The sequence below is a fragment of the Amblyomma maculatum genome, chromosome 1 (genome assembly GCF_055883805.1).
Source record: "Amblyomma maculatum isolate TAMU_Amacu chromosome 1, ASM5588380v1, whole genome shotgun sequence".
Taxonomy (NCBI): domain Eukaryota; kingdom Metazoa; phylum Arthropoda; class Arachnida; order Ixodida; family Ixodidae; genus Amblyomma; species Amblyomma maculatum.
Window position 1 is genome coordinate 159,482,229 of NC_139344.1, and position 12,156 is coordinate 159,494,384.

General features: G+C 46.5%; 1 protein-coding gene across 1 annotated transcript; it reads right to left on the bottom strand.

Moving 5' to 3' along the window:
- Window positions 1–11,847, bottom strand: LOC146204739 (uncharacterized). Its single transcript, XM_084605037.1, has 3 exons — window positions 11,574–11,847; window positions 3,036–3,160; window positions 1–38 (listed from the first exon to the last, which is right to left on the bottom strand). The coding sequence occupies exons 1-3, from the start codon at window positions 11,714–11,716 to the stop codon at window positions 1–3; spliced, it is 306 nt and encodes a 101-aa protein (XP_084461163.1). The 5' UTR covers window positions 11,717–11,847.
- Between the last annotated feature and the right edge of the window lie 309 nt (window positions 11,848–12,156).

Sequence of the window (12,156 nt, forward strand, 5' to 3'; positions counted from 1 at the left end):
TCATCTCAGAGTTGCAAAAGATCTTATGCCGTACGGGTCTGCACAGTCGAAGACGGTCAAAAGAGATGTTGCTGCTATGTGTCTTGAGTCTGCCCTCATGAGGTCATGTCCGCACAAAATGGGCGATAGTTTCTTGGCACAAGTGTCCCGTTTGGACAATGCGGGCTACCCCTGCACGACCTTGACGGCAGTGAGTGAAACTTTCCTGCAGAAAATGAAAGGAAAAGTGCGCAAAAGGGCCCCAAAGGAGGGTAGAAAACCAGTAGTTGTACCTTACGTGCATAAAGTGGCACACAACTTGAAGAAGGTGGCCAACAGGTTTGGTGTGCCTGTGGTGTTTTCTGCACCTGTTAAGCTAGGCCGACTCTGCTCGCTCACGGCGAAAGAGAGAAGTAGGCCGGGCATTTGCACAAGGAAGCATGGTAAGCCCTATGTAAAATGCGCTAAAGGCATTGTTTATGAAATTCCACTAACATGTGGAAAGGCCTACATTGGCCAAACAGGGAGATGCGTTAATGATCGAGCAGGGGAGCATGTGCACACGTTAGGGGATAAGGAATGTACTACAAATTTAACCGAACATAGTGGTAAGACGCCCGACTACTGTGCCGGAGTTCCCGGGTTCGAACCCGACCGCGGCGGCTGCGTTTCGATGGAGGCGAAACGAAGTGGCGTCCGTGTGCTGTGCGATGTCAGCGCACGTTAAAGATCCCCAGGTGGTCGAAATTACTCCGCAGCCCTCCACTACGGCTCCTCTTTCTCTCTTTCCACTTTCATTCCCACCTTCCTCCCTTCCCTTACGGCGCGGTTCGGGTGTCCACAGAGCAAGTGTGACAGTTACTGCGCCTTTCCCTTCCTGTGAACCAATTTAACTTAACTTTTAAATTGCAAGTGCTGGCCGCGACTAAATGAGATTAACATACTTGGCCGTGGCAGAAACGCAGTGGCGCGCGAAATATTTGAGTCGTTTTTGATAAACAAAGCGCACAATTGTGTCAGTGATACGTCTATCGCCTTATACAAAAGCGAGTCTGCCTTGTTGAATTCTGTTTTGTAGGGTATGACGGTGGTTCGCGTTTATCAGGCATGTTGTGGTTTTTTCCGCTGCGCATGCACTTACATGTTTTATATTTAGAGGTTAAACTTCTGAATAAACTAGTTGTTAGTTTGCGCTCGTCCTGTCATTGCCACAGTTTTTTGTGTTGTCTTTTTTGCGCATAGCCATAATGGCATTACATGATGGAATATAGGAGCGTCCCTTTTGAAACGGAGTGGTAGCAGTAGCTATCATGCTCATTTTTCTCCATATATCCTAATTATTGATTTAGAATGGTTAACTAAACCATCATTCTATTTATTAAATTTTTGTTCCTACATTGCTAACATTATGTCACTTCTCTGCTTTTAAGCCACCAATCTTCCAGTCGTTTTTTGCTAGTTTCCACCGCCGGTTTATTCACCCAGCCACTGGTATCCTTAAACCGCAGAGCTTCAGGAACAGTGATTGCGCCTGCATCAACTTCCGGATGGATACCATCACATTCGAGTATAATATGGTCAATTGTTTCATCTCCATTGTTAAATTTCTTTTTGTAGCTGAGTGTCCTAAGGCACCCTGATCTAGCTTCAAAAAGTAAGGCACTGCCTCTTGAGTTATCAAAGAAATCTTCCTTCCTGATCTGCTTTTTCCACTTGCGGTATAATTCCACACTGTTTCTTTTCCATCGAATTTATCCAATTTTTAACTTCTGTGTTTTTCACCTGTTGCTTAATGCTCTTTATTTCTCCGTCCTTGTGACTAGCATACTTACTAGTTAGTTTCCTAGTTATTTTACTCCATTGTGAGTCCACGCTTTCTAAGTACAGGTATTTAAGTACTTTAGCTGCCCATCTGTTACTGTCCAATTTCCTCAGGCGTTCCTCATATAATATTTTACTCTGAGCTTCCCGTACTTCGAAAGATGCCCAGCCCATATCTCCCTGTACTGCCTCATTTGTAGTTTTGCCGTGGGCACCTAGTGCTAATCTTCCAACGGATCTCTGATTTATTTCTAATGTCGACTGTACCTCCGATTTTAGGCACAAAACCGCATTTCCGAAAGTAAGTCCGGGCGCCATAATTCCTTTCCAAATACCCCTCAAAACCTCATACCTATTGTATCCCCACAATGCCTTATGCTTCATTATCCCGGCATTACTTCGCCCTTTGGCCTTACGTGATTGCTCATGCTTTCCAATGTATGCCAATCCTTCGTTTACCCATACCCCCAGATATTTATATTCTGCTACTCTAGGTATTTCATGGCCTTGTATTTTAAGACCCTGATCAGTTGAGCCGTTGAAAATCATCAGACCCGACTTAACTGCGCTGAAACTGAAGCCTAGAGCGTCTCCTTCGTCTCCGCAATGCTTAACTAGAGTTTGCAATTCTTCCAGACTCTGAGCTAGCAGCACAATATCGTCTGCATACATCAAACCGGGCCGACATCCAATATGCGGCGCAATCTATCGGCATCAAAGTGATCTGGGCATGCGCAGTGGAACGCGCGGAGGCGGATCACGATAGCGGATCGCGGTGTGCTAAATCTATTATCTTCTAAAAAACGCGCTTTCAACCTTCTTTGTCATTTGAAAATGTTTGCGCCGGGAATTAGTCAAGTGCATGTCAAGAGTACATGATTCACGTTCATCGTATTTAGCATCCGCAATTCGACTCTGTTTCATCCCTTTCTCCATATGTCACTTCTTCCCCTTCTTCATAAGGACGGTGTAGAGCCAAACCTATGCTCACGCCACAGGTGTCCAAGGACGGCCGCCGAGGTGGATCTTCGCCACCTTGTATAGACATTCCCAGGGATGCAGCCAGTAAGAACAAGACGACTACAAGAGTTTGGACTATCGCCTAGAAGGGAGGAAGACCTGCACTTGTAGCTAATGGACAACATTAAGAGCTTGCTCCGGTTTCTTGAAGACATTAGTCTGCCCCATTCTATGACACATGGCAAGTCTTGGAATAAAAAATAAAAAAGAGCCACCTTTTTTTCCGTTTTCTTTGTTGTCTGTTTCCACGGGGCAATGCGAGTTCTCGGCCATGAGCCTTTCTGTCGACGGGTCGTTGGCAAGTATAACGATGTCCCGCATGTCACCCTTGTGGTATAAGCTGCACACATATGTCTCTTTCAATGCTAATGCAGTAGTGCTTCTGTAAAACATGGTGTTCTAAAACACAGTTTACGTGCTTACAAATAAGGCTGACAGTATACAGCTGACGTGTTTGTTTTTACTCGGAGAGTTGTCGCCAAATTCTTATGCATGCCCGGACGCCGACATGTTCAAGCAAAGAAAGCCGCGGGCCGTTTGCGCTGGAGACGTCAGCTGCGCAGAGAGTTGGCGTCGTGTTAACTCTCGTATGAGGCTCGGGCAACGCTCCTCCACAGCTGATCTGAAGCTCGGCCTCACACTTGCCGGATTGAAGTACAGTTTTTTTTTTCACGCTTTCCACTCCTTGGCGCTGTTCTAAGCCCCTAGAATTTTATATTATTTACTAGCTTGGTCAAAGTGTGCCGCCTGCAAAGTTTTGGTATAAGAAAAGTGAGTGAGTTTCCATTTCCCATCTTTCAAATGTACGGTGCCATACCGTTCGACCATGGCTTCACGGTGGACCGTCTGTTCTGTGAATGTCTCAGGCGCATCTATAAATCACGCGCTTTGCTTTGTGTTGTAGTGGTTACACACCTATCGGCGAGCCTTGAGTCGTGCAGGGCACTCTCGATTGCCGGAGCTGTCGTTGTGCAACGAGAGCAGCCTTGTGCCATAAGGTACTACGTTGTGAGTTAGCGCGTCTATAATTTCCAGGCGTCTTCGCTGCTTCTGTTTTCACCTTCTCTTTCCTTGCCACCAGTGATGGGTACCCAACTGGTTGCAAAAGAGTATAAATGCACGTTAGCAACGTACCGAACCTTGAGAGAACATTTAAAAGATTTATAATAGCGTTTGAAGCGATCGGTTAGGCTGTGTGTCACATCCGCGCGTTTAGTAAGCTGCGGTGGCAACGTTCGCCTCGTGGCTTCACCTGGTATTTCAAACTGAAACCATTTTCGTGAACGAGGCGAATTTTTTCGTCAGACCTGTGAGAGGCAAAGTCATCACCGGAAATAAGAAATAAAGGAAATTTAACGCTAGTGGATGTTGTTTAAGGTGAGATGAGGCCAAACGAGCGCCCGATGCGCCGTTTATCTCCAATAAACATACCGAAAACCTAGTAACAACGACGAATAGACTCCAAAGCGAGACAGCTTGTTTCGAAGCGGGCCAAATCTTGGCAACGTGGTTTCAGCATATGAAATAGTCGCGATCTCTAAACTCGGAAAATAGCCTTTGTAACTAGAGTTTACGTAAAGGTTCGAATTTAAATTGCATTTCGCGAATACGCGCTTTACAGCATGTCAGCCCCTATTCTCATATGATTAAATTATACGGGCATTGCACTCTACAGCGCCACAACATCGCCTCTGCATTCATCACTGATTTGGTAGTGCTTCAAGGAAGGAGGAGATAAAGTATAGTAACATGCAAGTGAAGAATACAACGGTGAACGCTCTTCAAGGGAGACCCTCCAGACCAAAGCGTCGACCAGGTCTAAAGACGCCGTGGTTAATCTCCTAAGAATGAAACCCAATGTGAGTATAGTAGGCAAATAAGTAGTAGGTGCGTCCGCGAAATGGGATTAACTTCGGCTGAATTAGCTGAAGAGCCCACTTTGAGGGAAATCCGACTATAGAATTGTTGCTCTGTACAGTGGGTTTGTCTTTCGCACTGTCCTTGTTCCTTAGATAGATTTTTTACCAGCTGCACAGAGCTTATTTTGCAACGAGGTCCATTAAAACGTTGAAATTAGGTCGAGCTATTTCCTAGCTAAAAAGAAAAAAAAACTTTAGTACCATACAGCGCATTATTGTAGTCAGCTTCGATATTCTCTACACACAGATTTACTTCCCGATTCTCACCGTTAAATAAAGCACAGTCTGGCTATTTGTCTTATTGTCATGACTACAAACGAAATAATTTCATGCCTACCCTCATGTCTCGTTAATAAACACCTGCTGATGTGAACATGAGCGACTAATATTGTGAAGAATTCCCTGGAGATGAAATTTTCAATGTATTAACACGGAAGCTTGCTGTCTGGGCAATGAATAAAGAGCCCTTTGGAACCTTATGACTTCGGTATTTTACGTGATAGGTTATACAGCTCGTTGCGCAGAAAAGGCGTCGCCTTGACCTTGTCCCAAACGGGTAGGAAAAGTACGCACGTGACTTCGTATCAAACTTGTGACGAAACCATTCTTTGTGGAGCATTCAGGGTGATGTCATGCCATCCCGCTTCACATTTACATCCATCTGCTAGTCAAGTTGGAGGCTAGTGTTCGACACGGATTCGAACCAACGACATACGTCTCTCCCTCCAACTGTATGCCTGTTTACCGAGAAGTGAGACAGATAGTACGCCTTTCCTTTTCTCTAAAGCCAATTACCAACTAAACGCGTTTAACACTTCGCCAAACTCAATGCCAATCCGCTAAGCAAAACCATGTCAAACTATGCTAACCAGTGTATCCGCACATCTTAATCGGTTTAAATAGAGTAAAATCCCATCTAACTTTATGCGATAGCTTATACAACTCGTTCCGCCGAAAGAATGCCGTTGCCGTGAAATGGCATCATACCAGGAATAGCCAAACATTTGGGAAAAACACGCACACACTATCAAGTCAACTCTAAGCACCTCTCATGATTTTTATTGCGGAAGCAACACTACGCTAGGTTTGAGCGATTTCGCGGTGCCCCGGAGAGCCTCAACTGCGAATGCGCGAGGAGCGAGTAATGTCCCACGGAGCACAGCTGAAGAGCCGCGTTGGAGCCGCCGCCGACTCCTGCGCTGCGCGGGTGACTCAGAGGTGCCGCCGCCGCCTTGCCAGCTGCGCATGCACCAGGAGGGAGTGACGTCACATGGTGCACAGCTGGCGCGCCGAGGCCACCGCCGACTCCTCCGCGATGTCTCTTAAGAGGCGAATGGCGAAAGCATACCCTTCCTCTTCTATCATTTGCTTCTCATCGTTTACCTCTTATTGGCGTTCGTTGCAGTGCTGCATATAATTATAATTAGTTTTCAGGAAAGGAAAGGTGCAGTATCTGTCCCACTTTCTCCGGCAAGTGTGTTTGGACGGTACACCACGGCTCCTATCGCGTGGCGTTCCATGGACGTGTTCAAGTCTCCCCCGGAATGCTGACGGGACCCAGACTACAGCGCTCCATTTGGCCTCAGCGGCTGTCACGCTCGGAGGGCCATCCCTCTCTGTGGAAAGCGCGCCGCGTTCATCACACCTCTCCTTCTAGCCACCCTACCATAGTGGAGAGCTACGGAGTAATTTCGACCACCTAGGGATCTTTAACGTGAGCAGACATCGCACAGCCCACGGATGCCTCTCCGTTTTGCCTCCATCGAAACGCAGCCCCCGGCGGTCGGGTTCGAGTCCGGGTACTCTGTTCAGAACGCCGGTGAACTTTGATGCGTTCAACGGAACGCTGGTTGAGTTCGGTGCAACGCTAGGTCGCCAGCAGTCAGTTTTCGCTCCACAATCGGTTCAGCAGCGTTGAAATCGTCAATTTTCTTTTCATAATTATGCACAGCAAAGTGAACAAATTTTAACTTAGGTAACGAGATGCTGCTATAGAGTGCATAGGGCTTTTAAGGCTGTTGGGACATGAGTATATAGATTAAAGGTCAGATTCTTTTCCTCTTCACCTCATTCTTTCGCAGTTCACATAGATTCAGCTGATGAAGAATAGTAGCACGTGGTAGTAGACACGAAGATGAAGGACGATGACAGAAGGAAACCAGAGGAAAATTAAATTTATACAAAACGCAAACGGGTATTTATGAGACCACGAGGCTACTTGACTTCCAGTTACCAAATCTTGCTTTGCGCAGCTATTATGCAAGCTGGAACATTACACAACTCTCCAGCTCACAGTTCTAGCATCACAGCTTCTTGATCCGGGGCCTGCCTACTTCCTCAGAAAAAGCCTGACCCAGGACCGCCTGTTACAATACAACGCTCACTTAGTCATGCCCGAAAATTCGAGAAATGCGTGAGGCGCTGGGGGATTGCATCCTCTGAAGTTCCTTAGTAGCCTTCGCTGTTCGCACGACGTTGCACCCCTCTCCCAGGGTCCCCTTGAATTTTTTAGAGCTTTGTGTAAGCACTTCCATCCAGGTCACAAGGAGAAGAGGGGGCCGGATCGGTGCGCGGGGGTGCGGGCGCGGTCGATCTTAGCCTCCGGGCCAGCTCCAGACTGTTCCAGAGGTTTTTTTTTTTATTTTTTGGCGGTCCATGCTCCACGGTGCGCTAGCCAAATAAGCTTTGCATGTAGGAAGGTCAAATATTGACCGGATCATATTAACGTTACACTATGGAATTACCATCATACTGTTTATTGCATTGATCACACAAGCTGTTTGCTTAACCATGAACTGCGATGAACACTGTGTCCTTCCGCTGACACTTTCAGGTTGAAAATACAGTTCCCTTTCTGTTGTTGAAATAATAAGCAGTGAGCCCCCACTCAAGCCTTCGGCACCTCTCTTCCTGCAGAAAGTTGCTCAATGCACAAAATGAATTACACTGTCCATTTAGATTATGACCATTTTCTGAAAACCTTATATATTGCTTGCTGCATTAGTAAGTTATCCTTTGGCACAGGTGCAAATCAGGAATCTGCGAATGCAAGCAGAAAATTCAGTACCAACAATAAAATAATGGATTAAAGTGAAAGGCGACCTCATCGTGGACAGGTCAAAGATTGCATCGATACTGGTCTTTCAGAATGGGTCAATATTAGCATTGCGGAGTCAACTATTGTGCAATAACGCGTAACAAGTTTTAAAAAACTAAGGTAATCTGAGTTGTTACGGTTAGACCACGTACATAGATAGGGTTCTGTCGTGAGTCGTGAACACATGCACAAAACAATTGTGAACTTTTATATGTTCCAGGAAATCTAGATGGTCATCGCGGAAGATGCAAATACGCATCGATGTTTGAGCAAACTTAGGCATGTGACAAAGGCAAGGAGGACTAAGAAAATGTGGAATACATCTTTAACTGCCGGAAAACAACGTCCGCATATGCCATCGCTATCACTCGGCAGGAAAGTAAGCGTAATCATCGCAGGTTGTCGCAGGCAAGCGAAAGCACCGAAAGGGTACGCACCTATGTAAACATGCGTCAATGACATCCGTTTATGATGACATTGAGAATTCCACAAATTGGTTCAGCGCAGTAAGAAACCACAGCTGAGCACCTGCTCGATACCGTAAAGCCGAATTAACAGCAGTTTGGCGATATTATGTTTGTGGGCTAAGCAAGTACGGGATCGCATGCCGATGTAAGGGGTAAAACTCGGTAACGGAGCATTATTGTCGTCTAAAGCCTACATTACATGCCATTTGTCTAATTATTTGTCTAATATTGACTTTACTGCGCACTGAACATACCTTAATCACAATCGTTTCTTGCAAATATTCATTTGTTCTTAGTCAAGCATTTTTTTTTTACGGGCAATGATCTATACCTGCAATTTTGGTTTTGCATCACTTTGCACATTAGAACGCACAACTGTAAATAAATATCGATTAAAAAAGAAAAAAAAAACTGTAAATGAGTTGCCTCTTTTAAGAAGTGTAAGCTCCTGCCATGCTTTTTTGTTTTTGTTTTTTACTAGAAATAGAAAGAAAATCAGTTGCACAATGCCTCCGGCGCCGCAGGTAACCCGAGCACTCATCTACAACGCAATATGCAGCAAACCGGGGAATGGCGGCGACGCTTCTATTGACGCAGCAGGCAACAACAGCACACATTGCTTTCGTAGACTATGGCGCGCGTCTGGAGGTTTTCAAGCATAGTACACACTCGAACCACGATCAAAACGTCGCGAAAACAACGTCGTGGGCTCGTTTCGGTCGCTAGCACTGCAACCTGCGGAACGCTTGCGACTTAGCTGCAAAGCACCAGTTCCTTTCAGTATTAGGTAATAAGGAATAATAAGTGCTTGGCGAACAAGCACTTTTTCTGGTCCTAAACACTCACAACACATGAATGGGTACTTGTCACTGGGATGTGGAGCTCATGCATGCTCAGGATATTTGCAGTGAGCAGCTGTTGCTCGCCGTGGGTATTAAATACACTTGCGATGGTCATAAACAGCTACAAAGAATCCCTTGCGACACAATGACTGCACCCACTTCCGTCTGTTTGAAGACCACTCTGTTAATTCAGCGGCACAAATGATCAGAGAACGCAACTTCAAAGGAATCGCTCGTTGCTGCTGCGTGTAGCGACGTTTGCAGTATCAGCAACACTATAGTATTAGCAAGTGCGGTCAATAGTTTTCGTTTCGAGGGGCACCATCTAGGCCCCGCTTATCACTTGGCAATGCGGGCGGACACATTTGCCCTTGCGAGATCGAGGAAGAGGGGCCTGATATGTCACTTTAAATGAGTCAATATATGTAATCCAGTCGTCATGCGGGCCACACACACCGGCCTGAAAGTTCAAGTTGAGCCAGTTTTGCGCGGACGGCAGTGTGGCCGGGAGTCCATTTTCTGGTTTGGGCGGACTGGCCACCCACATCAGTGCAAAAGGCAAAAAAAAAAAAAAAAAAAAAAGCAATCGTACAACAACCCTATAGAAAGTCGATGCTTCCGATGCGCCATGTGCCGCACGTATACCTTCCGGGATGGGTAACGGGCATGTATATTGCAATAAAAGGTTGTTCCAGTGAGTATGCATTAGCACCCGATTTTCCCGCGGTTGTTTCTCGAGGTTTTTTCAAGGCATTTTTTCCGCGTTTCCGTGCGCACATCTGCGCCGACTCTGAAGGACATCGCGATGTACGCGCCGGAGGAAAGCGCGCTGCTTTAACAGACACGAAGAGTTTGCGTACCACCTCGAGCTAATTAACACAAAACGCCGCGATTCGCTGCTTTTCGCGCTCTGAGGGGGCGAAGCCCAAGCTTACAAAGCACATAATTCCACTGTGGCGTTATGAAAAAAAAAAAAAAAAAAAGCCAAGAGCGGAGTACGGGGATAGCCAAATGTAGTCCACTCGGGCTTGTATATGCAGATGTCATTGCTCGCGCGGCTTCTTGGCTGCTCGACTGTTGTCGCTCGATGGAGTGCAGTGACCACGTGCACGGTCCACGGTGAGCACCATGACCAGTCATGGTCACCGTGCTTGTTTCTCAACGTTATACCAATGATTACAATTTGTTTGAGAAAAAAAATGCAAAGAATTACTCGTAATCGATTACTAAATATAATAATTGAATGGTCGAGAACGTTCTCTAAAGTAAAACCAATAATTACATTAAACATTTCAAGGAAATGTAGTTCATTGCAAGTCTTGTTGCGACGTTTCATTTAGATGCCTGCAGTAGGCTGCAGGCTACATGCCTATCCTGAAGGGTTGCACCTGTACTAACCTATAAAAGTATTTTTTACCATGATATGCTGTTGAAGGCAAAACATCCTGAGTAATTTTATTATTGATGCAAGCCGGATATGCAAGTTACTAACTTGTTGACGGACACATCCGAGACCGGACCGCCATTGGTAATTCCTCCTTTACCCAATGCATAGTTTCTTTCTTATAGTGAGCTAGCATTAGAGGGGCCACTAGCGAAAATTCCATGATATGTCGGGACGTCCGTATACCAACACCCTATTTAGCTTCAGTCTGTACTGCAATACCTCAGTGCTCGCACTAGCAGATGCTGACAGATTGGTCAGCTGGCTCCGTAGTATTATTTGTCGAGTTGCGACTGGAGTACAAAAATTGTCATTTGTCGCCACTACGCTGTTTAATGCGCCGGACTCAATTAGAGCTGTGGCCGCTTTTTATATAGGAGTTGTGATATCTAGTAACTCCCTCTGACATGGTAGCCACCAGTAAAACATGTTTATAAATATTTGTCTTTAAAACGAAGTCAATGATTGCGGGTTTGGGATGTGTGTCTAATTACTTCACCTATCACAACACAGTGTTCACGACGTTGAAGGAGCGAATAGCATATAACCTGCAACTAAGCCACGGCTAGATGGTGTGTGGAGTTCAGACATCGTGGATATGGCATAAAAATTCTTTGAGGTAGGATGGACAGTTGGGCGAGTTGGTACAATTGCATAGTGGGTGGAACAGTGCGAAGAGACGAAACACACCAGAAGAGAAGCACAACAGACGAACTCTGACTCGCAACTAACTTTTTATTAGTTGTATTAGTTAGGCGATGCGAAGTTAATGTTTTTCGGCGCCGCATAAGTTGGGCGGGCTCTGCTGCACTATTAGGAACCGCGAGGAAAAGCTGAAGAAGAGTAACCCGTTTAAATGCCAGGTTTCGCATAGGTCGAGATTGGTAGATTGCGCCTGCGCTGTCGTGTACGAAATTCCACTGCCATGCTCGACTGTCACTGATTGGGCTCGACAGCACCACAGCTATGGCCACTGCAACTCACCTGCGACGCTTGTTCGTCTTGCAGGTTTCCGTCTGCCTCCTGCGATGTGGCAGCTGGTCCACGAGTGATGCCCGGGTGGTCACACGGATGCCAGCCTGGCCGCCAGCACATCGCGGCCCTGAGCCCGTCCTGCCGCACAGCATCCCACCAACCACGCGCACGTCAACAGCACCGCTGCCCCACTGCCTGCCAGCGCCGCCGCAGGATTATGCCCCGCGATTATCGCCACATGCATTCTCATCGACGATAGTCAATCGGCAACAATCAACCTCCTCGCCACCTGACCGCTTTATAAACAAGTCGTCACCCAACACCGCCTTCATTGGGCTCGACAGCACCACAGCTATGGCCACTGCAACTCACCTGCGACGCTTGTTCGTCTTGCAGGTAAATGCAAAATATACTTTATTCGCGCGACGCACGCGCTATGCTGGCTTACTGGTGCTGCCGAGCCCACTGTGCTGCATCCAGATTGCCTTTGATTGCTACTATGTTATCAAGCAGTTACTAATCCTCGCTGGCGACGTTGAGCAAAATCCTGGTCCCAACACTCGTTCCGGTGATACCCAATCTTCCACCGAAA

Bases quoted from the DNA above. Each gene is read 5' to 3' on its own strand.
- LOC146204739 (XM_084605037.1), bottom strand. From the start codon at position 11,716: ATGCTGTGCGGCAGGACGGGCTCAGGGCCGCGATGTGCTGGCGGCCAG. The intron at 3,161-11,573 runs GTGAGTTGCAGT...ATATGTGTGCAG, and splicing joins AAGACGAACAAGCGTCGCAG to CTTATACCACAAGGGTGACA. The intron at 39-3,035 runs GTGGCTCTTTTT...TCGACTGTGCAG, and splicing joins CAAAGAAAACGGAAAAAAAG to ACCCGTACGGCATAAGATCT.